We start from the raw sequence: 21,415 nt of genomic DNA, 5'->3' as shown, positions 1-21,415 counted from the left end.
CCATTTCTGGTGGACGTTTATAAATTTACAAATATATCAATTTTAAAATAGTCTAAACGTAAGTCTAAGCACACTTAATACCAAATACCACTTAATTTATCAGTGGCAGATTATTTTCTGCATTATCATGTTCATTTGGTCCCATCTTCCTTTGCTGCTTTAATTAAACTATTGACCATAGTGCATTAGCAGAATAATCCAGAATATACAAACTTCAATGTGAGTTCCAGGATACTGAACACAATATAAACAAATAAATAAACAAACTAAAGCTAAAAGCAAAGATCCATTTAAAGTCATTTTAGTGTTTTATTTTTTTTGGAAGTTTGATGTTTACATCCCCAACAGGAGTGTACAGAATTTACCCCAGCTGATGTGACAAGTTCTTTTTTTTAATCGCATGGGTGTATTTGTCATTTGTTATGTAATGACATCACAGTAAACATTCATCTGCTCATCTTGTGCATGATTACATCTTTACATAAGTGTAATTTTATTTGAAGGACCAAGGCCTCTTGCAGGGCTTTCCAGGTAAAGAGCAAGGGTACTGGCAAGCTCTGACCCTGTATGGACCCCTTTCATGCCATAATAAAACAGTCAGCAGTCTCTAACTGTCCAGATGATGTTGTTATAAAGTGATATGCAACCAGAGACCCTGCATTCTTATGTGTGTGCGTGTGTGTGTGGGGGGGGTGATCTGAATGTTATGTTTGAATGGCATTAACCTCACCAAGACTCCCTCTGTCATCTGTATTTTAACATAAAAAGAAAAAGCCAATGCCTTAAAAGAAAATTGCATCCATTTTAAGATTGAATATGTACCAGTAGAGAGAAACTGGCTTTAAAAATTGGGCTACATGAGTGGCATAGCTGAGCTCTCAATATGAGAAAGCTGTCACACTGAGCTTGTCTTTCTATGTTAATGTTCTTCCTAAAATTGATACTGTCACTTTGATAATGTCCTTTTTCCAAAGTAATTTTCTTAGACTGATCCACAGTGGGAAGATGGAGCAGTTTGGAGGACATCTGGCAGGCACACATCACTGCATCCTCCTCAATCCCAGAGTGCACCACGGAAGTCCTTCCACCCACATTTAGTCCTTCTCAGGTACCAACTTCAGCACCTTGCCAATTGCGATTGTCTTACCTAAAAAAAATCATGAATACATCTTCATTTTAGTATTCAAGGAATACTATATCTGTCATTGCATTTATGTATGATATGAAAATACATGTTTGAATCGTCATTTTCATATAGCTTACCCTCATCTCTCAAGGTGAAGCGTCCCATCTGAGGGAAGTCTTTAAAAGTCTCTAAGCAGATAGTTCCTGCAGCCCTAAGACGGGCGATGCATACTTGGTCTTGTTTGACGAAACGTGGGCGAGTCTTGCTCTTTTCTCCTGTCTTCTTGTCCACCAGACAAATTAACGCCTATATGAGGAGGTTTTTGGGGAATATGACAGTTAAAAATCGTAGGCTACCAAACCATAATGCTCTGCTCTCTATAGTGGAGATTTGAATGAACGTCTGAATGTTTTATAAGTGCGCACAAAATGACTTACTGTAATCTGCACTTCTTCTATGCAGGTATGGATGTGTAGTACTGCATTGTAACCTGGGCATATAATGGATTTGTGTTCAATAATGACAATCTGTGAACAAAAACAAAGAAAAAAGCCATTAGATCTTTCAAACAAAAATGAGTTAATATTCATAATCTTTAGCATCAGTGCTGGAATCATTACCTGGGCATCAAAAGTGCGCCCTGAGTGGCAGAGGTTCTCAGCATTGCATAGGATAAAACCTGGGAGAATCTCTTCCTCCTCAATGCCTTTGAGCCGGAGCTTCAGGTTTTCACCAGGCCCGGCGTAATCCGTCTCCACATCATCGGAGAGAAGACTCAACACCTCCACCGTGTGCTGGGAAATAAGAACAAACAGTGTTTCAGACGTTGACTGTGATCAACATAATGGGTAAGATAACAACATAATGTATTTGTACCAAACAAAACAAGAAGGACATTCTCTCATGCATACTGTTGTTTTGTACAGTCTTACCCTGTTTGGCATCATAATAAGCTGTTGTGCTTTTCCGATGCATCCAGACTCCAGTTTTCCAAGCACCACGGTGCCCATGTCCTGCACAAGAGATTATAAAACAGAATTATGTACTCTTTCGGCTGATATTAGAGATTTTTATAAATTTATTATTGAATATTTATTTGTGCCATTGAATCATTTCTTCCATTTTTACATTTAGAATACCTCTGCCATCATTTAATCTTTAATTTAATAACACTATATTATAACATTATAACAATAACATTATAATGTTGTGAGGCCTAAATTCACATTTAAAAGTATTGTTCATTTTGACAGAATAGTTTAGAATTTTAGTACCACGCATAACATGAAAACAAATATCTCATGAGAGAAGATAACTATTTTACATTTTTTATTTATTATTGAATATGTAATTGTGCCTAAACATTTCTTCCTTTTTACATTTAGATTATCTCTGCCATCATTTACTGCTCACTTAAAGGGTTAGTTCACCCAAAAATGAAATTTCTGTCATTAATTACTCACCCTCATGTCGTTCCAAAACCGTAAGACCTTCGTTCATCTTCGGAACACAAATTAAGATATTTTTGATGAAATCCGATAGGTATGTGTCACATAGATGGCAATTTAACCACCACTTTCAAGGTCCGGAAAGGTACAAAAGACATTGTTAAAACAGTTGACGTGACTACAGTGGTTCAACCTTAATTTTATGAAGCGACGAGAATACTTTTTGTGTGCAAAAACACAAAAAAAATAGCTTCGTTTACAGTCTGAGGGAGACGCACACTGTATTCAAGCTATTCTACATTGTTTGTATTTTGGTATTGCTATATTTTTAAAATGGTACGTAAGTGTGCATGTCGCGGATGTCCTAATCGCCAAAAACAACGACGTAAAAGTGCATTACCAATGCCGACAGATGAAACGATTCAATGGAATCAATTCAATGGAAAGGATTCCGGAAGAGAATACAATGCTAAAGTCGTAGTTTTTGTTATTTTTGGATCAAAATGTATTTTCGATGCTTCAACAAATTCTAACTAACCCACCGATGTCACATGGACTACTTTGATGATGTTTTTATTACCTTTCTGGACATGGACAGTATACCGTACATACATTTTCAAAGGGACAGAAAGCTCTCGGACTAAATCTAAGTTGCTGTCTATGGACAAATCACATACCTCTCAAATTTCATCAAAAATATCTTAATTTGTGTTCCCAAGATGAAAGAAGGTCTTAGAGGTGTGGAGCAACATGAGGGTGAGTAATTAATGACAGAATTTTCATTTTTGGGTGAACTAACCCTTTAAGTTAATCTTAAAAAACACTAATAATTCAGTATCACTATTTTGTAACACACTATTTTGCACTTGGGTGTCAAGCATATTTGAAGATGTTTTCTATCCAATTACTGAGGCTTCAATCTGATGGTAATTGCCAGCTCTAGCAAGGAAACTAAGCAAGGCTTTAATTAACTTGGAACTTAATCTCATTACATGTGCTGAACACAGGGCTTAGTTTAGATTATTGGTTTCATAATACCACACACATTTTGTCTGGGTAGAGAACCACTATTATACTAGATGCTTTCCTGCCAAAAAGCAATCATCAGCAGAAACTGAGACAATAGCAGTATTTGGAACAGTAAGACACTCTTGATAGACACTCAGAATATTATATTTTGGAACAACAGATGCTGTTTTGAGAATGCTGCATATGCAAATGTTATTAAATTTGACATAAAATGTTTATATTTATACCATCTTTCACTTACCTTGTATTTATCCACAATAGCCAATCTGATGGGACCATCAATTGATCTGGTGAAGTTTGGCAGGCTGTCCAGATGTGAAATAAATGGCAATCCCCTATAAAATTTCAGAGTTTAAGTAAACTGCCAATTGTCATTGTCATTTCATCTTCATATGTTCATTGTAGCCTGAAAAATAACATGTTACACTTACGTGTACCAGGGGCACAACTCAGAAGATTCTTTCAGGTTGGCTCCTGTCAGTCCGGAGCACGGCATGAAGTGAATGTCTTTCTTTGGATTAAAGCCCACTTTCTTCAGAAATGGCACTAACTTCTCTTTACATTCCTCATATCTGTGGGGTAAATGTGTAGTAATTGGTAAAAGAAGGACCAGATACAAGGATTAGAATGATAGAAGTCAAACTCTATTTAACATACCTATCCAAACTCCAGTTCACAGTGGGATCGTCCATTTTGTTGATGAGGACTATCAGATGTTTGACTCCAGCTGTTTTGGCCAGCATGGTATGCTCCCTTGTTTGACCTCCTTTTTCAAACCCGGTCTCAAACTCACCCTTTCTGGCAGAGATGACCTGAAGAAAAGGAAAACAAGTGTTTGTCAATAAATCTATATAAAATAAAGTCAAAACCTATTATTTCATTTATGTACTGTACACTATCGTTCAAAAGTTTGCGGTCGGTAATGTTTTTGAAATTAGTTTCTTATTCTCAACAAGGCTGTATTTATTTGATCAAAAATACAGTAAAAACATAAAAATATTGTGAAATATGGTTACAATTTAAAATAATTAATTTTAATATATTTTAAAATGTAATTTATTCCTGTGATGGCAAAGCTAAATTTTCAGCATCATTACTCTAGTCTTCAGTGTCACATGATCCTTCAGAAATCATTCTAATATGCTGATTTGGTGCTCGAGAAAAAGTTCTTATTATTATCAATGTTGAAAACAATTGCTGCTTAATATTCTTTATGGAAACATTTTGTGATACATTTTTATGAAGGATTCTTAGAAAGTGCCAAAAACAGAATTTAAAAAAAGAAAAAAGAAATCTTTTGAGAGATTGTATATAAATTTATTGTCACTTTTGATTAATTTAACTTAATTTTTATATTATTTTATTATTTTATACTATATATTAGTATGTGAAAAAAAGAAATAAAAATGTTCAGAATTATTACCAAACCTTTTTTCTGATTTTGTACTCTCAATCCAACATGACTTGCACAGCTTAGCTACAGAGCTATAAGCAACAATCAGCTCTGCTGCAAGGCAAATAAATGAGGCATTTCAAGAGGAACTCACCAGCACTGCCAAGTCAGCTTGGGATGCCCCCCCAATCATGTTGGGTACAAAGCTTTTATGGCCCGGGGCATCAAGAATAGTAAAGTGCTTTTTCTCAGTTTCAAAGTAGGCTCTTCCAACTTCTACTGTTTTCCCCTTGTCTCTTTCCTCTTGGTTTGTATCTAGAGCCCAGGAAAGATACCTGCAAGGATAACAGATGAATGACATGTCATTTCAACCCAGATTGCATCATGATAACAAATATTTCACTCAAAAAGGCATGAACATTTGAAAAGCTCACGCAGACATCTAAAAGTGACTATGCCATTAGGTTTTCTTATTTTATAAAAAGCTTTTTAACTAAACTCCATGTTTGTCACATGATGTACACTGCCATTTAAAAGTTTGGGGTCAGTAAGATTAAAAAAAAGAAGAACAAATTAACCCTTGTGTATTGTTCAAATTTACTACCCTTTTGTTATGTTCGTAGATGAAAACATCAACTAAATTAAACTGCTGTAAAAATGTATCAGATATTTTTTTTCAAATTTGTTTTTGCATAAATCTGTTAATCAACCTCAGTCCTGATCAAAACTATTAAATGACTTATTTTCAATATAAAGAGTGATTGTGGACTGGATTTTTTTTTTTACCTTTTATCACAGTCTTGGACATGTGAAAGATTAGTTACAACATTAGTTTTGATGCATTGTTAGTTTTTGTGCAGCATCAGATTCTAATTTTTTCTCCCTCATTTACTGTTCGTGGCTGTTTTTGCCCCACTGACTTCCATTACAATGACATTTTTTGATTGCAAAGCCATGACAGCATATAATCATGCATTCTTGATTAATAGTGGTGTTCCCTGTTGCAAGTATGCATCTAAAGGGTTAATGGTGCCACCTGGGGATCAACTGTAAAAATGACAAATTTTAGCTCTTCCCAACAGGGAAAACCACCATAAATCAAGAATGCATGATTATATGGTGTCATGGCTTTGCAATCAAAAAATGTCCTTATAATGGAAGTCAGTGGGGCAAAAACGGCCACAAACAGTAAATGAGGGAGAAAAAATTAAAAATCTGATGCTGCACAACAACTAACAATGCATCAAAACTAATGTTGTTACTAATCTTTCATATGTCCAAGACTGTGATAAAAAGGTAAAAAAAGAAAAACAGTCCACAATCACATTTTATTTTGAAAATAAGTCATTTTGTGTGTTTTTTTCCCCAAATCAGTGACATCATTTATAAACTTGGCAATAAAAGAGTACAAATCCTGGATTTTTTTAAAAACATTTAGTAGTTTTGTTCAGGACTGAGGTTGATTAACAGATTTATGCAAAAAAAAAAAAAAAAATATATATATATATATTTATCTGATACATTTTTACAGCAGTTTAATTTAGAGGATGTTTTCATCCACGGACATAACGAAAAGAGTAGTGAATTTGCCCACAGTGTATTTTTAAGGTTTTGAAAATTTTCAAAGCCTTTTCCCAAAATATGTAGATTTGTCACCAAAAATCATTCAATTTGCTGAAACACAGAGAAAGTTGTGGCCAAATTAAGACTCAAAAACACCCTATAGTGGATGAAAATATCCCAAACAACACATAAGGGTTAATAGTTGAACTTTCTGAAGATCACAATTTCTACAAAAATATTTAACCAGAACACTGTTTTCAACACTGATAATAATAATAAGAAATGTTTCTTGAGCAGCAAATCAGCATATCAGAATGATTTCTGAAGGATCATGTGACACTGAAGACTGGAGTAATGACTGCTGAAAATTCAGCTTTCCATCACTGGAATAAATTTTATTTTAAAAATAATATTTCACAATATTACTGTTTTTACAGTATTTTAATCAAATAAATGCAGCATAAGAGACTTAATGACCCTCAAAAATGTATGCTCTTATGCAGTATTTCCATGAAAAGGCATGGTAAGAAAGGCATTCACAAGTTCACATAAACATATAATTAGATAGAGATAGTAATGCGTATTTGGCGTGCTGTCCAGGGGGAGAGCTCCGAGCTCGGAATTTTGGCCCGAACCCAGAGTACTCCCCCCAGATGTGGTTATGAGAGATAGAATTTAGAAGTGAGGAGATGGGGTGGTAAAGGGATGCTGATAAACTGTCAATCGAACGGAGGTAAGTCTGCAGTATATATACCTCCGTTGGTTGATTAGCTGAATGCTTCCACCTGTGATAATTAGTCTAATTATCTGCACCTGCTCCTCCTGAATTTTGTTAACAAAACATCATTAAATAAAACTGTTTACCAAGTCTCTCTGTTCTTCTCTTTTGCCTCCCGTTCATATTTCTCCAGCGTTCTTTTGTCCACCATACCAGTTAGATACCTTAATAGAAAACAATTAAATATGCATTTTGTCACATCATATATCATAATGTATAACAGAAGGTTATAGCAGTCAAGACTTTGTAATAAAGAATCATGGTTCACTCACATAATCTGTCCACCAATCGTAGACTTGCCTGCATCTGTACAAAAGAAAAATAAATCAGGCAAACAAACAGATAAATAAATAATAAATATTATATTAACGTTTTTGCTCACCAGCCACCGTGGCTAGTGGTTTTCCAAAATTTCACTGACACTAAAAACATGTTAACATACCCACATGTCCAATGAACACAACATTCACATGTTCTTTCTTAGGGGCATCTGGTAGAGGAGGAGGCAGCTTGGGGGTCGGCATCTCTTCATCCTCCTCCATCATTTCATCCTGTTCCTCATCCCCACAGCATCCAGTGTCAGCCGGGGATCCACCTCCTGGTTCCTCTTCATCCAGCTCTCCCTTCTGCTCCCACGTCTCCACTGCGCTGGCATCTGTCTCTCCATTCTCCACTGCAGCTGTGGAGATACAGTCAAAGGAACATATTTGAATTTAGTGGATGCAGAATTCAATGTTAAATCTTACTAAAATACAATGACCTGTTCCTGGAAAATACTTGAAAAATACTATTCCTTTAGGCCAGTGTTTCTCAACCAGGTGACAGGGGGCCACTAGGGGGCCTTGACAAACTTCCAAGTGGGCCCCAATAAGTCTTTAAAATTATTTAAATGTAGGTATCTTAACAAAATCCTAAATAAAATGGTAAAAAAGCTGATTCTCTTAATTCTGATTAAGAGAATTAAACAGAACATGAAATGAATTTCAATTAAAGGGATAGTTCACCCAAAAATGAAAATTTGATGTTTTTATGTCCAACTGCGTTCAGCATTCGCTTAGTGAGGTCTGATCACGCTCTGACAACGGCAGTGATGTCTCGCGCGTATACTTCAGTGAGTGCTAGACATTACTTCCGTTGTCAGAGCGCGATCAGACCTCACTAAGTGAATGCTGAGCGCAGTTGGACATAGTGGTGTTTTAGAGGTAAAAAATGATAAATACTGTTCGGTTTCTCACACAAACCGATCGTTTTGCGTCTTACGACATCATTGTGTCATCACAAGCCGCAGGGTTTAATTTGAATTTGTCTGTGCAAGTTTTTTTTTGCTCTTATAGACAAAGTTCCCATTGACATGCATTATACGGCTGACAGACGACAAGTTAAAAATCATAATTTGTGTTCTGCTGAAGAAACAAAGTCACCTACATCTTGGATGCCCTGGGGGTAAGCAGATAAACATCAAATTTTCATTTTTGGGTGAACCATCCCTTTAACATATATTGTATTGCATAACAATACACAAACCACAATACACAAAATCAAAATCAAGATAAGCAACAAGTTACACTGACAAAAAATTAAGAAATGCATCTGTTGTTTTGACAGTTCTATTGACCTAATGACCTAACAGCTCATTGAACATATACAATTAATATCCAAGAAATATTGGAAACATTGTCATCTGCTTCTCTGGGTCAGTAGCTGTGGCTGGAGGTGTAAGTAAAGGGATAAATAAGGCCTGTAATATGAGCACATGAGTGCTGATGTAACAAGCCCAAGTTGCTCTCTGTATGGCTGATGAAGCAGCATTAGTGGAAGTGCAACACTATATCCAGAACACAAAACCCAAGTAGAAAATCAGAGTCTAGCTTAATAGACCGTTATCCAAAAAACATGAACATACCCACTGGTTCTGAGATCTCCATGCATGCCACTGCATCAGTGCCTGTTTAAAGAGATAGGGGTTATGACTGGATAGCATTAAATTAAACTCAGTTGTAAATCTGGCAGTTTTAGGATCACCATGAAATTAAAAACCTGACCATTCTTATTGTTATGGACTATTGCAGTATTTATTTATCCGTGCACATTTTTTTTTTTAATTATGTGCCCTCATATTCTTTAATCAAAATTATTTTCCTTCCCTCTTGCAATGACATCTTTTCTCTGATGATGTGTTTACTGGTGCGAGGGCGGGACAAGCTGTCACTCACATGAGATTGCAGCAATATCAAATTAATGGACTAAATTAAGTCCCTCTACATTTATTTTTCAATACCGTTTTACTTGAATAGGTGGCATAGAGTGGAAAGTCCCCCTTGATTTTAATAAATCAAATGTAAATAAATTAATGTCTTTTATTTAAATTCATATATTTATTAAAGTATAAATCTTGTTAATAAATAAGTTAGTGTTTAAAGCATTTTTTCATTTATTCCAAAATAACAACTAAAGGCAGTAACAATTTAAACTTTTTTTTTTTTTTTTGGTGAACTGATGTTCAGCTGTTCTTTTTAAGTCAACTTATTTTCGGTAAGCTCGGTAACATTGGTCGAAGATACTCCACGAATTTAATTTCACTGATTGTTGATTGCTCGCTAAAAATACCCCACAGTCATCATGTCTTCAGCCTATTTCAAGTTTGATTTTGATGTGACAACGCAGCGTTATCTAAGTGGGTGAGTTGTTTACTTTTTAATTAGGCTTCCCATTAAAGTCATCATTTTGTTCATTCAGAATGATTCGTGAAACGCGGAACACGCACAAAAACATCCGATCATAACCAATCATAGCGCGATAGAAGCATCGACTCACATGACCCTATTCATTCACAATTACCCCCCACCAAACCCACTGCGCTTTAGGGGGTCTGTTAAAACTCAATGGGCTCAGGGGAGGCAAGAGAGACGCAGCCAGTTGCTGCAACTTTACCTGCTGCTGTCGCTGTTGGACAGTGTTACTTTAGAAAAATATGTGATTTAATGTCACATTTTGTAATACTTGCATTGTTTTATCTCTGTAATATGGATTATTTTCTTGAGGAGGCACTGCCTCCCTTGCCTCCTCGGAGGAAATGCCCCCAATAGAGAAGAAAAGACTATTGCAACATCCATTTCATGCCTTTTTAAGAATAGTTTGTTATCTATAGACAGTTTAATTAGGTTGTTTAGCAGCTCACTGTTGTGACAGAAGTTGAATACTTATACTTTCAGTGTACAGGTGACAACAAACTGGAAATTTCGACTATAATATTGACAGTTTTATCAAAGTTGGCGTGGACATGCCCCCTTGTAATTTACACAATATATTAAATAAACTGAAACAGACAAGTGTCAAATATTATCAGGTCATTTGTCTATTATTAATAGTAACTTAATTGTGCGACACAGCTGGTCACGTGTCAAACACGGCAGCACCCATGAGGGGGCGACCCGCTGCTGCGTTGTATAAAATAGCTAGAATTGCGATTATATCACTATTCGTCTCATACATAATTTTAATCATATTGCTCATTAGTGTTGTTCAATTAATGAGCACACAAATCTGATTAAACTTTTAAAATAAGTGCTAGTTCATTTAGTGTTATGTACGTCATACTATCATGTATTAACAAGTGGAATGAATGAAGGTGGAGAAACAGTAAATATCCTGATGTCGGCAGCTAAACTTGCCATACTCATAGCTAGCCGGGCATTAGTTCATGACAGTTAACAAATATGTATTAAAACGCCCTAAATCAACATATTATAAAGTAGTAACGTACACCTGACTAGGTAAAATGAAAATATCTTCATTCGGCTATGGTAAAGATAGCGCTCAAATAATCGCTGGCATCTGTGCTGCTAGCCCGATGAAAACATTTCCAGCTAAAAGCCCTTTTATGGTCAGACTGCATTAATGCTGTCAGTCGGTTTATTAACGCTGTTAGTTTACCATCAGACGTATCGTTTTCCGGTGGACCCCGAGAAAGAAAGGATGGTACGAATTCCGGAGCGTTAACGTTGAGCCCGGTGAAGGCGGACTGAAGTTCGGTATCAGCCGTGGCCTCAACATCGTCCTCCTGTTCCCACGAATCAGGGGCTATGTCTCTCGAGTCCATAGTGGCTTTAACTAGAATAGCTGACACAAGGCGGTTTTGACCAAAGCCAAGTCTGTTGTGTTTTCAGTATCTATTCCAGGTAAACTGATGGATTGGGGAACTCGTAAATGTGCTGAAATGGTTCATGGGGCGCCTAGTCTTCTTGCGACACCATGGACGTGTAGCTAGTAGTTAGCTGATCCTGAATGTTGCATGCGCGCAGTGCAGAAATGTCGACTGTGAAAGCAGAGACCATGTGTGATAACAGCCGCATCAACAGCTTTTCAAATTAAGACCATCATGATAAATCTACAAGTACAACACTCAAAAATAGGAATATATTAACAGTAACTATGTGACTGCAGTAGATTTTATTAAACCGTTTTTATGTACTTTTGATTTACAATTATAATGGCATTGTATAAATAAACAATTAAAAATATACAATATATAAACAGATGTGTGATGTATAAATAAAGAATAAATACAATGTATAAACAGACAATAAATATACATGTAAATAAATAGGTACAACTGGTTTATGTGTTGTTAACTTGAACAGATTCCATCTTGAACAAAATGTCGATTTGTAACATGCTTTCTGTGTAGATTTTTAGTCTTTGGCATCTGTTATTCCTCCAGCCATGATGGCAAAAGTAGCCTCGTTTTCTGGCATGTCTGGGCTGTAGAAAAGCAGCAGTTTTGATGCATTTAAATCAAATGATAATTGTATAATATAACTGTCTAAATATATAAATAAATGTGCATAACAATGTCAATGTATTTCTATCTTTGCAAAACAAAAATAGTAACACTTTACAATAAGAAGGCATTTGTTAACATTAATACTTTTAAATACTTTTTAAATACTCTTGGTTATGATATGTTAATTTTATCATTTACTAACAATGCATTATTAAAGGAACACTCCACTTTTTTTGAAAATAGGCTCATTTTCCAACTCCCCTAGAGTTAAACAGTTGAGTTTTACCGTTTTCGAATCCATTCAGCCGATCTCCGGTTCTGGCGGTACCACTTTTAGCATAGCTTAGCATAGTTCATTGAATCTGATTAGACCGTTAGCATCGCGCTTAAAAATGACCAAAGAGTTTTGATATTTTTCCTATTTAAAACTTGACTCTTCTGTAGTTAAATCGTGTACTAAGACCGACGGAAAATAAAAAGTTGTGATTTTCTAGGCTGATATGGCTAGGAACTATACTCTCATTCAGGCGTAATAATCAAGGAACTTTGCTGCCGTTCCATGGCTGCAGCAGCGCAATATTATGCAGCGTCTCTCACAATCGTCTCCATGGTTGCAAGGCACGTTCCCTGTGCAAGCAGGGGCTCACGGGCGCTGCGTAATATCATTATCATTATAAAATAATATTTTCCGTCGGTCTTAGTACACGATTTAACTACAGAAGAGTCAAGTTTTAAATAGGAAAAATATCAAAACTCTTTGGTCATTTTTAAGCGCGATGCTAACGGTCTAATCAGATTCAATGAACTATGCTAAGCTATGCTAAAAGTGGTACCGCCAGAACCGGAGATCGGCTGAATGGATTCGAAAATGGTAAAACTCAACTGGAAAATTGGAAAATTAGCCTATTTTCAAAAAAAGTGGAGTGTTCCTTTAAAATCAAAAGTTGTTAATATCTTTAATGGACTTCAGCTAACACAAATGAACAATGAACAGTTGTATTTTTTTTAATTAACAAAGATTAATAAATATTGTAACTATTTACATAATGTAATGCTCATTGTTAGTTAACTAATATTAAGAAATGGAACCTTATTGTAAAGCGTTACCAAGAAAATCTTTAAATTACCTATCAAATATTTTGGCAATTCTCAACTCAGCACGTCCTTTCCTCAAGCTGATGCGTGTGGTGGAGGCATGTGCCAGTATGTGTCCTCCAATGGGCTTTTTGGGATCTGCTTGAAACCTAAGATCATAATAATCAGTTTAAAATTCCACAACATTCCCTTTCCTATTTGTTTAGTGTTTCTACTTACGTCATTCCAGCTCCTGGATCTGCAGTCATCTGGTTGGTAACAAACACTGCCACGTTGTACTCTATATCCCACAAATGACAGATTTTATTGATGAAGTGAAGGTTGGAAAAATGAAGTAAAGACTTGACTACTATCAAGTTTAATGTCAGGTCCATTATACTAATAGTGTCTTTATTCCTATTATTTATATAACAGAAGTTGATTTTTACAGACCTTCAGAGATCTTCTGCAGTCTGGAAAGCATTTGTGCAAGCTTTTGCTGTCTCTCAGCCAGCTCACCTCTTCCAGAGAAGTCCACCCGGAACAGAGCCATGATTGAGTCTATTATCTGTGAAAATTTAATTGTTGAATGCCACAAGATCAAGTTAAATCACTTCCTAAAAATGTAAAGCTCAGAACATTTACAATGATAGAATGAAGTCTTTCTTCCATCTATAACTTACCAGAAGCTTGAAGACACCTCCTTCTTCATGAAACTTGGCTGCAACAAAGTCTAATAATTCCATCTGATGCTCACCTATGAATAAAAAAGATGACATTTCAAAACTCTAAGTAAAAAAAAAATCAGCATAAAAACAGAGGGAAGTTCTTACTCGTATATGCACGTGCATACAGCACATTATCCAGTACAGCTTCATGATCCACATTGAATCTGTCAGCTATGTCCTTCAGTCTCTCAGGCCGACTGGTGTTCACAATTATTAAGGAGAAAAGGGATTCTCTATACTGAATATTTTTAGAAAAATCAATTTGACACAAAGAAAGCAAATTCAGAAATGATACAAGGTGTTTTCAGAATCAATGAAGATGACCTTTCCTCCTGAATACCCATATTCACCAGGAAGCTGAGCAGTTACTTAGGAAAAAGAGAAAAAGAGTAACATTAATGGTCTAAAATAAAATTAAATTGCAAATATATCATTTATATAAAATACATTGTTGTTCTTACCACACAGTGTGTGAGCGAGTTGGGTCTTTCCAGTTCTAAATTCTGTAAGTATGGGAAAGGATTCACAAAGACAAAAACATGTCATTTTGGTAGAACTGACGTACGGGAAAATAAATTTTAAAAAATTAATTTTGATTGATAATCATAACACCACCCTACCACCAAAAGCCTCAGTAATGGCCATACTCTCCACACCTCCTCCAAGGAGTTTGCTAAACAAAGCATGAATAAATTATTTCTCCTTTCATATGTAAATAATGTAAGACTATCAGACCAAATGTTCAGCCCTGTGTAAAAAAAACAAAACGGGTGACTGCTTGTAGGTTTGAGTACAGAGCCCCAACATGACATGTGGCATATATTGTAGCCACAAATAAGAATTTGTTCCAGCTTATTAATTTGTGGCCAAATTTTAAAATTAATTTTACTCCAATCTTGGCAAAGATATCAAGTTTTTTTCTCCATGTCATCTGCAGGGCTCTGTATTTTAGAGCTATAAACATAGTTATTTCTTACTCAAACTCCAAACTGCCAGTTGTGATGTGGAAAACTTGCTTCCTTTTTATAATGTATTCAGATGCTGTCTGAAATCCACATGTCTACATGAAAGAAGACAAAATTTTACTATAAGATTAACTCTATACAATTGAAAAATATGTATTATGCTATCAAATTACAGGACGTCACATCAAATTACCAGCAACTTTCCAGCAGCTTCCTTTATTTTGTCCACTTTAGCCTCAGACAGTCCCTTTACGTTACAGAGAGCACGGCGTGTGGTCATCTGGATGCCTTTCACAGTACAAATCCCTACAGACTTCAGTTTCTTAATGTCAGCCATGTTCTTAAGAGAGAAGGGTATGAATCAGTCACTGTCATGATGACATTATCATAACTTTTATAATAATTAATTTACTTACAATGCCATGCTTCTGTAAGAGCTCAATGTCTTGAAAAAAGGATTCCTAAGGGGGTGGTTTATAGGAAATTATGTCATTGTTAATTCATGTTATACACACACAAACAAGTTCTTATGTGCAGTAGAACATTTAATCAAATCACTAAGAGTAATTAATAACAAAAAATGTATTTCTTTTTTGAATAGATATGATGATATCTTCCATGTACTAGTTACTTGTTTTGGTGTTTTTCTTTCTTTTTTTTTAAATCCTCATTTCTTTATGTTCTTAAAAAAGCTATTTAACAGTCATTGTCAACTTTTTATTTCTCTCCATATGTTCAGATGACATTTGGATGTATTGTTGATACATTCTGTGTAATGTATGCAAAGTTGTATTAATGTCATCTCTGAACTGTTTGCTATTAAAAAAAAATGTTAAAAACAAGTAAAAGACAAATTTCTAATTTAAAAGTTTTTGGTTTCATTAAATGTATTTTGAAACAGGTAATATTAAAGACTTTACTAACACGACTGAAATTGTATTGGCTGGCTCATAGAAATGAATGTGAATCACCTCATCTTCTTGGTATCCCGACTCATCCTCCAAAGCCTGGTCTTCCAAACCTTTCATACTATAGATGATTTAAAAAGAAAGTTTAAAATTAAATACATCGGTTTCGGCGACTAGTTAACCGAGTCAATCGGTATTAAGTAAGTTATCTACATAAATCTTTTTAAAGTGGCGGCTGTTTCAAAAATAACTTATTAACTTTTGCTGTAGCTGTCACAGGAACAGTTAGTGTCATGTCCCTCGTCGTATTAAGGGTGTAAAATAACTTTTTTGACAAAAATAAATGAATATAAATGACATTTTACCTCACGTTTATTCCTCAGAGAAAGCTGACAGAATCTACTCAACTCAGTGATCTCGCGCTGATTGACAGTCTTGTGCGCGCGCCGCGCATCTGTTCCCGCGCTCAAGTCAGACAGCTGCCATGAACGTCATACGCACATTAAAGTTTCAGTTTTTAATGGTTGTAATTTTTAAACTACATAAAACACTTATAATACATCTAAATGGTTCTGTTTTCTCTATTTTATCAAAAACCGACCTGAAATGTAAAAAACGTAAGTTTTTTATGATCCTGCAGACCACGAACACGTCGCAGATTTTTATTGTCTATTTACTTTTAGATTTTTCTTTAAAACTGTTTTGAAAGTTTTACCATGACTTTTTTTTATAAAGTTTATTTTTGCTACGATCTCAAAACATGATCACAAATAGCCTTTTTTTTTCAAGAAAGTATGATCATTTAAACTAAAAAGTGGAATAATCATAAATCTTGTGTGGAAATAATTAGTAATTTTTTATACGAACAAGGACTTTTAAATTGACGTCATTCCTTGTTGTGGCGTCATTTCCACCTCTGGAAAATAGGAAAAGAATATGCTGAATTCGGAAACGCATAATAGTACACTACACTACGTTTACTATATCTTTGTATGGCAGAAATAGTACAAGTAGTATGCAGTTCCGAATTTAGCAATAGTCATTATGAGGAAATTTTTGTTTGATCTGTGGGAATATTTTATTCAACGTTAAAAGATTATTAATGTTAGGTTGAAGTAACCTATGCTATTTTGATCAAATCATCACTGGAGTGTCAACTGAAATTTGCCACTTTTATTTTGCTTGAATTTCCGAGGCGCACTTCACCAGTCTGGCTCTACAATTCTTCAACATATGAAATATAAAGTATGCACAAAAGAAGGACAGAGGAGGACTTGTTTTTATTCCCATCATGTAGAGCAAACAGGATTACTCACTACTGAAAGTACCATGTTTGGAAACAATATTTCTCTAATATTTCACAATGATTCTGCACACTGTATGGCTTTTTCTGTGGAATAAACACTGCAGAGGCTTTGCATGATATTAGTTCTACCTGTAAAAGACACTGTTGGTAGAGAACCACTTCTAAACGTTTTAACATTTCTGAATCAAAAACAAAAAACAACCGTAATTTGTAGACAGATAAAGTTTCAAAATCAACATTGGCTTTGCATGCCCTGATAAATATTACAGATCTTTTAAATGCTGTTATAGGTTCTCTACAACCTCAGTGTTAATCCGGCATTACAATGGCCAACATTACACCGTAAACACTCTCTTAGAAATATAATGCACCTACAACACAGTCAAAATATTCCCAACAGATGCTATAGTCTCTCTCTGAAACACATGTTATTAGATAGACAGCTATAATAAAAAAAAAAGTAAAAGGTCAGAGCTTGGACGTCAGTCTATGCAGAATGTTTTTGTGAGAAAGGCAGAGAGAGAGGGAAGTTCATTAAAAGTCATCATGATCTCCATTGTACAGAATCTATACAGGGTAATGACTTCTTGATGTTGACCAACCACAGCATCTTCTTTTCTCCAGTTCCTGCTCCCTCTCTCTTTCCCCTTCTTCTTCTACAACTCATGGATGTTACATTATATACATCATCACAGCTTTCCAGGAGCAGGAGGCATCATTCCAGGCATTCCTCCAGACATGCCAGCATTCGGACCCAACAAAATCTATTAAAAGCAGAAAAAAGGACAAAACAAATGAGAAATGAATTCATATTTTAATGAAAAAGAAACATAAAACACATGAATAAAAAATAAACAGGCATAATTACTCGACTTTTTTTTTTTTTCTTTTTTTACAAAAAGGCATTTCAATGATATTTAACATGTTAACCAACGATTTATAAGAGAAGTGAGGACTGCTTTACATTATTTACACGTGGGAATGACAAATAAACATGAAATAATGCAAAAAAAATGCAGTAGGACGTATCCCAAACAAGTCTTTAACATCTTTAAGGGATGTGTAAGAAAGTTCAGTTGTTTAAGGTTGAGGTACTATGAAGGCCAGAGGTTCACATTTTTCCTTGCCCTGCCAAAATTTTCAGACAAAAACTTAAGGTAAAAGAAAAGAAAACGGGCCTATAAAATAAGCCTAGTTATTGTTTCTGTTGTTTTTGAACTTAAATGTTAAATATTGCTAGACAAGTAAACAGTAAGTAATAAAATAGGAACATATAAACAAATTACAAGTAAAAGCACAAATAAATACAACAGAACAAACATATAAATGAAACGGTGCTTTTCAGTTTATGTAGGCTTAAAAAGGAGATTTTCAGGTACATAGAAATTGTAATATAATGTATAACTATAAAACTATAGATTAAACTTTATTAAAGTTAATCAGTCAAGAGCAGTTACAGATGCATAAATAATGTTTTAAAATGTTGAAAATATAAAACGTTAAATGCTGTTATTTGAAATCAATTTGAAAATTGAAATACTATTTTTAAAATTGAATAACTATTTTCGTTGCTGAAATAGTTAAACAAGCAATTTGGTGTCCAAAATGTAAATCCCTTAATATAGACTGCTTATTTATTAAACTGTTCGTTGTATAAAATCAATATCACATCTGTAATCATGCTGATATTTGGAGAAAAATGGCACTCTTCGTGTAGTATTAGTTAAGTATATTAAATTATATAAATATAAAAGACAAACAGGGGCATTTTTTACCCTTATCTTGAAATCTGGGGCCATTCTAAATGAATTTTAAAGGATTAGTTCACTTTCAAATTTAAAATTTACTCAAAATTTACTCACCCTCATGTCATCCAAGATGTTCATGTCTTTCTTTCTTCAGTTGAAAAAAAATTACGGTTTTTGATGAAAACATTCCAGGATTTTTCTCCATATAGTGGACTTCAATGGAGCCCAAACGGTTAAAGGTCAAAATTACAGTTTACAGCGATCCCAGAAAGAAATAAGGGTCTTATCTAGAGAAAACATCGCTCATTTTCTAAAGAAAAAAATTAAAATTTTATACGTTTTAACCATAAATGCTCAACGCTTTGAAGCTGCACTGAAACTGTAAATTTTGACCTTCAACCGTTTGGGCTCCATTGAAGTCCACTTTATGGAGAAAAATCCCGGAATGTTTTACTTTTTTCCTGGAATGTTTAATGTTTTAAATCCTCGAACCTTAAATTTCTTTTTGACTGAATAAAGAAGGACATGAACATCTTGGATGACATGGGGGTGAGTAAATTATCAGGAAAATTTTTATTTGAAAATGAACTAATCCTTTAATAGTCTAAACTAGTCTATGCTACTAGACTACGTCACGTAGTGCATGCGTGCCCTCAATGGGTGTGTTTTTGTATGATTTTTGTAAAGTGAGGGACATACTTAATATTGTCAGATCGTTAAATCAACAATTACAATATCATAGACAATATATAACGATAACGCCCCTACAGCACTGGCCCGATTGGGCAAGTGACAGTTCCATCAACTGACCCAAGTGTCATTCACACTGGTCCCGGGCCATCGGGCAGTTCTTATTGTCTGATGTATGTGTGTGTGTGTGTATGTATAATATATATGTATATATATATATTATATATACATATATATATTATATATACATACTCACACACACACAGTTTTGAGTTTTTTAGTGTTACATAATGTGACGCTATTTTTGCAGTAATTCCATAAGACTCTTTCATTTGTATGTATAATCTTTTGGATTGTGAAGTTACAACCAATGATTATTAAAATATAAAGCAATTTTTTATTACTTGGGTATGGTATCACAAGGAAGGTGAAAAGTTTGGTGCAAATTACCTGTCTCTGCTGTTGTAATTGTTGTTGTTCCAGCTGTAACCTCTCAGTCTCAAAGACAACCGGCAGAACCAGAATCATAAAGGAAGTGGTACCGACCCATAGAGCCGAGCGAGAAAAACTACAAGAAAGCACAATATATAAAAAAAAAAAAAAGATGCTTAAATAATATGTAGCCTAAAAGATCATTGGTTGTAGAATTAAAGCACCAGTACGGGTTTAATTGTGAGGTCAACTGCCAGCAACCCACCTGTAAAGTTTTTTGGCTACAGATAGCGAACACTGTGCAGAAACTTCAGCTGCTGATCGCAGTGATTCTGGAAACATCTCTGTGAGACCCCACAACCTCTCCAACAATGTTTCATCCAGCTGGGAGAGAAGAAATAAAAAAAAAAAAGAAGTCTCTAAAATGCAGCCATGAGACAAAATAAAGTAAAAGTCAAAATGGTAACTCAGGACACAATGAAAAAGCTTATTCATCACGTGCATTCAAAAACTGAAGGCTTCTACTAACAGTGTGCAATATGATGTTGATATACTTTGTGCATATGAAATGTTAACACTGATAAAAGGGCAAATGCTATAACGTAAAAAGTAATTTATTTATAATGAATATATTTATTTATAAATTAATATATTTATTTATAATGAATATATAAGATAATTATCTGAGTTGTCACTTGTGCAGAACAAATGTCTGAAATGGGGGGAAAAAGTGAGAGAAATACTCAAACTGCTTAAAACGCAGTCTCTTCATTTCATGCAAGGTTTGGCCGGCTAAATAGCTAATATTGGCTATGCCAGCACCAAACAAGCTTTGGTCTGTTTCCTCATATTGTCCAATATCTTTACAATTTCTTGAGGTCAAGCAAAATTGCAGAATGAATCAAGTAACGTACCTCTTCATCTTCATCATCTCCCTCGATCTCGTCTGCGGGCGGTCGTGTCTCCACACGGCCAGAGTCTGGAGACAGCTCCTGGATGGTAGCCATTTAAAATATGACAGAAGCCAATTTCAACGATAAGCTTTAAATTATAATTGTCAAAAGACCACAACAGTGTTTTGCAGCTTCACAGTGATTTAGATTCAAAGAGCACGCATTGAAACCTGAGGTCACTTGGGTTACATGTGAGACGGATGTACTTCGCCCGGTTCCTTGTAAGGAAGCACAACGACATATTTTGAGACACCTATCGACAGGGAGGTCTTACTGCAGTTCATGATTGCGTAGTAGTGGGACGATGAAATAGTGGAAGATTGCGCTCACTGACACAATTCCCCCAGTTTTTATTAATATGAAGCAGAAGAGGAACCCAAATCACGTAGTTTACACGTCACTTCACAAAAAAAAGTCTAACGTGGGAGTTTGGAATCAATAGATTATTATTTTTTTGTTTGTCTGATGCTATGTAACACATTTGGTTCGCA

The 21,415-nt window shown here is 35.1% G+C and overlaps 3 protein-coding genes across 5 annotated transcripts; all 3 read right to left on the bottom strand.

Moving 5' to 3' along the window:
• Window positions 1-294: 294 nt before the first annotated feature.
• gspt1 (G1 to S phase transition 1) lies at window positions 295-11,645 on the bottom strand. 2 transcript variants are annotated; one of them, XM_067369761.1, is made up of 14 exons: window positions 11,271-11,645; window positions 9,241-9,282; window positions 7,780-8,016; window positions 7,610-7,643; window positions 7,424-7,501; window positions 5,151-5,331; window positions 4,261-4,415; window positions 4,035-4,175; window positions 3,845-3,938; window positions 2,059-2,139; window positions 1,747-1,920; window positions 1,564-1,653; window positions 1,264-1,432; window positions 295-1,147 (listed from the first exon to the last, which is right to left on the bottom strand). In XM_067369761.1, the coding sequence occupies exons 1-14, from the start codon at window positions 11,434-11,436 to the stop codon at window positions 1,095-1,097; spliced, it is 1,695 nt and encodes a 564-aa protein (XP_067225862.1). In that variant the 5' UTR covers window positions 11,437-11,645; the 3' UTR covers window positions 295-1,094. The 2 variants fall into 2 exon arrangements, with proteins under 2 accessions (XP_067225862.1, XP_067225863.1); XM_067369762.1 differs by lacking the exon at window positions 9,241-9,282.
• A 218-nt stretch (window positions 11,646-11,863) lies between these two features.
• On the bottom strand, window positions 11,864-16,258 carry dmc1 (DNA meiotic recombinase 1). Of its 2 annotated transcripts, none has more exons than XM_067369338.1 (14): window positions 16,161-16,258; window positions 15,859-15,916; window positions 15,304-15,348; window positions 15,081-15,227; window positions 14,900-14,982; window positions 14,543-14,595; window positions 14,384-14,425; window positions 14,218-14,290; window positions 14,028-14,119; window positions 13,878-13,951; window positions 13,648-13,762; window positions 13,435-13,495; window positions 13,248-13,364; window positions 11,864-12,098 (listed from the first exon to the last, which is right to left on the bottom strand). In XM_067369338.1, the coding sequence occupies exons 2-14, from the start codon at window positions 15,913-15,915 to the stop codon at window positions 12,029-12,031; spliced, it is 1,029 nt and encodes a 342-aa protein (XP_067225439.1). In that variant the 5' UTR covers window position 15,916; window positions 16,161-16,258; the 3' UTR covers window positions 11,864-12,028. The 2 variants fall into 2 exon arrangements, with proteins under 2 accessions (XP_067225439.1, XP_067225440.1); XM_067369339.1 differs by having other exon boundaries at window positions 12,015-12,098; window positions 13,248-13,353.
• Window positions 16,259-16,950: 692 nt separating this feature from the next.
• Window positions 16,951-21,143, bottom strand: tomm22 (translocase of outer mitochondrial membrane 22 homolog (yeast)). Its single transcript, XM_067369544.1, has 4 exons — window positions 20,886-21,143; window positions 20,237-20,355; window positions 19,990-20,107; window positions 16,951-17,865 (listed from the first exon to the last, which is right to left on the bottom strand). The coding sequence occupies exons 1-4, from the start codon at window positions 20,976-20,978 to the stop codon at window positions 17,791-17,793; spliced, it is 405 nt and encodes a 134-aa protein (XP_067225645.1). The 5' UTR covers window positions 20,979-21,143; the 3' UTR covers window positions 16,951-17,790.
• Window positions 21,144-21,415: the final 272 nt, after the last annotated feature.

This window comes from Chanodichthys erythropterus, chromosome 19 (genome assembly GCF_024489055.1).
Source record: "Chanodichthys erythropterus isolate Z2021 chromosome 19, ASM2448905v1, whole genome shotgun sequence".
NCBI lineage: Eukaryota > Metazoa > Chordata > Actinopteri > Cypriniformes > Xenocyprididae > Chanodichthys > Chanodichthys erythropterus.
Note: the sequence above shows the minus strand (reverse complement) of the source record. Positions and strands in the feature narration are given on the sequence as shown.

Bases quoted from the DNA above. Each gene is read 5' to 3' on its own strand.
- dmc1 (XM_067369338.1), bottom strand. From the start codon at position 15,915: ATGAAAGGTTTGGAAGACCAGGCTTTGGAGGATGAGTCGGGATACCAA. The intron at 14,426-14,542 runs GTAGGGTGGTGT...CCATACTTACAG, and splicing joins CATTACTGAGGCTTTTGGTG to AATTTAGAACTGGAAAGACC. The intron at 12,099-13,247 runs GTAATTTAAAGA...GCTTTTCTACAG, and splicing joins ATTGCCAAAATATTTGATAG to CCCAGACATGCCAGAAAACG.
- tomm22 (XM_067369544.1), bottom strand. From the start codon at position 20,978: ATGGCTACCATCCAGGAGCTGTCTCCAGACTCTGGCCGTGTGGAGACA. The intron at 20,356-20,885 runs GTACGTTACTTG...CTTCTCTCCCAG, and splicing joins GAGATGATGAAGATGAAGAG to CTGGATGAAACATTGTTGGA. The intron at 20,108-20,236 runs GTGGGTTGCTGG...GCTTTCTTGTAG, and splicing joins GTAGCCAAAAAACTTTACAG to TTTTTCTCGCTCGGCTCTAT.
- gspt1 (XM_067369761.1), bottom strand. From the start codon at position 11,436: ATGGACTCGAGAGACATAGCCCCTGATTCGTGGGAACAGGAGGACGAT. The intron at 1,433-1,563 runs GTAAGTCATTTT...CTCCTCATATAG, and splicing joins TAGAAGAAGTGCAGATTACA to GCGTTAATTTGTCTGGTGGA. The intron at 1,148-1,263 runs GTAAGCTATATG...GATTTTTTTTAG, and splicing joins CTTCACCTTGAGAGATGAGG to GTAAGACAATCGCAATTGGC.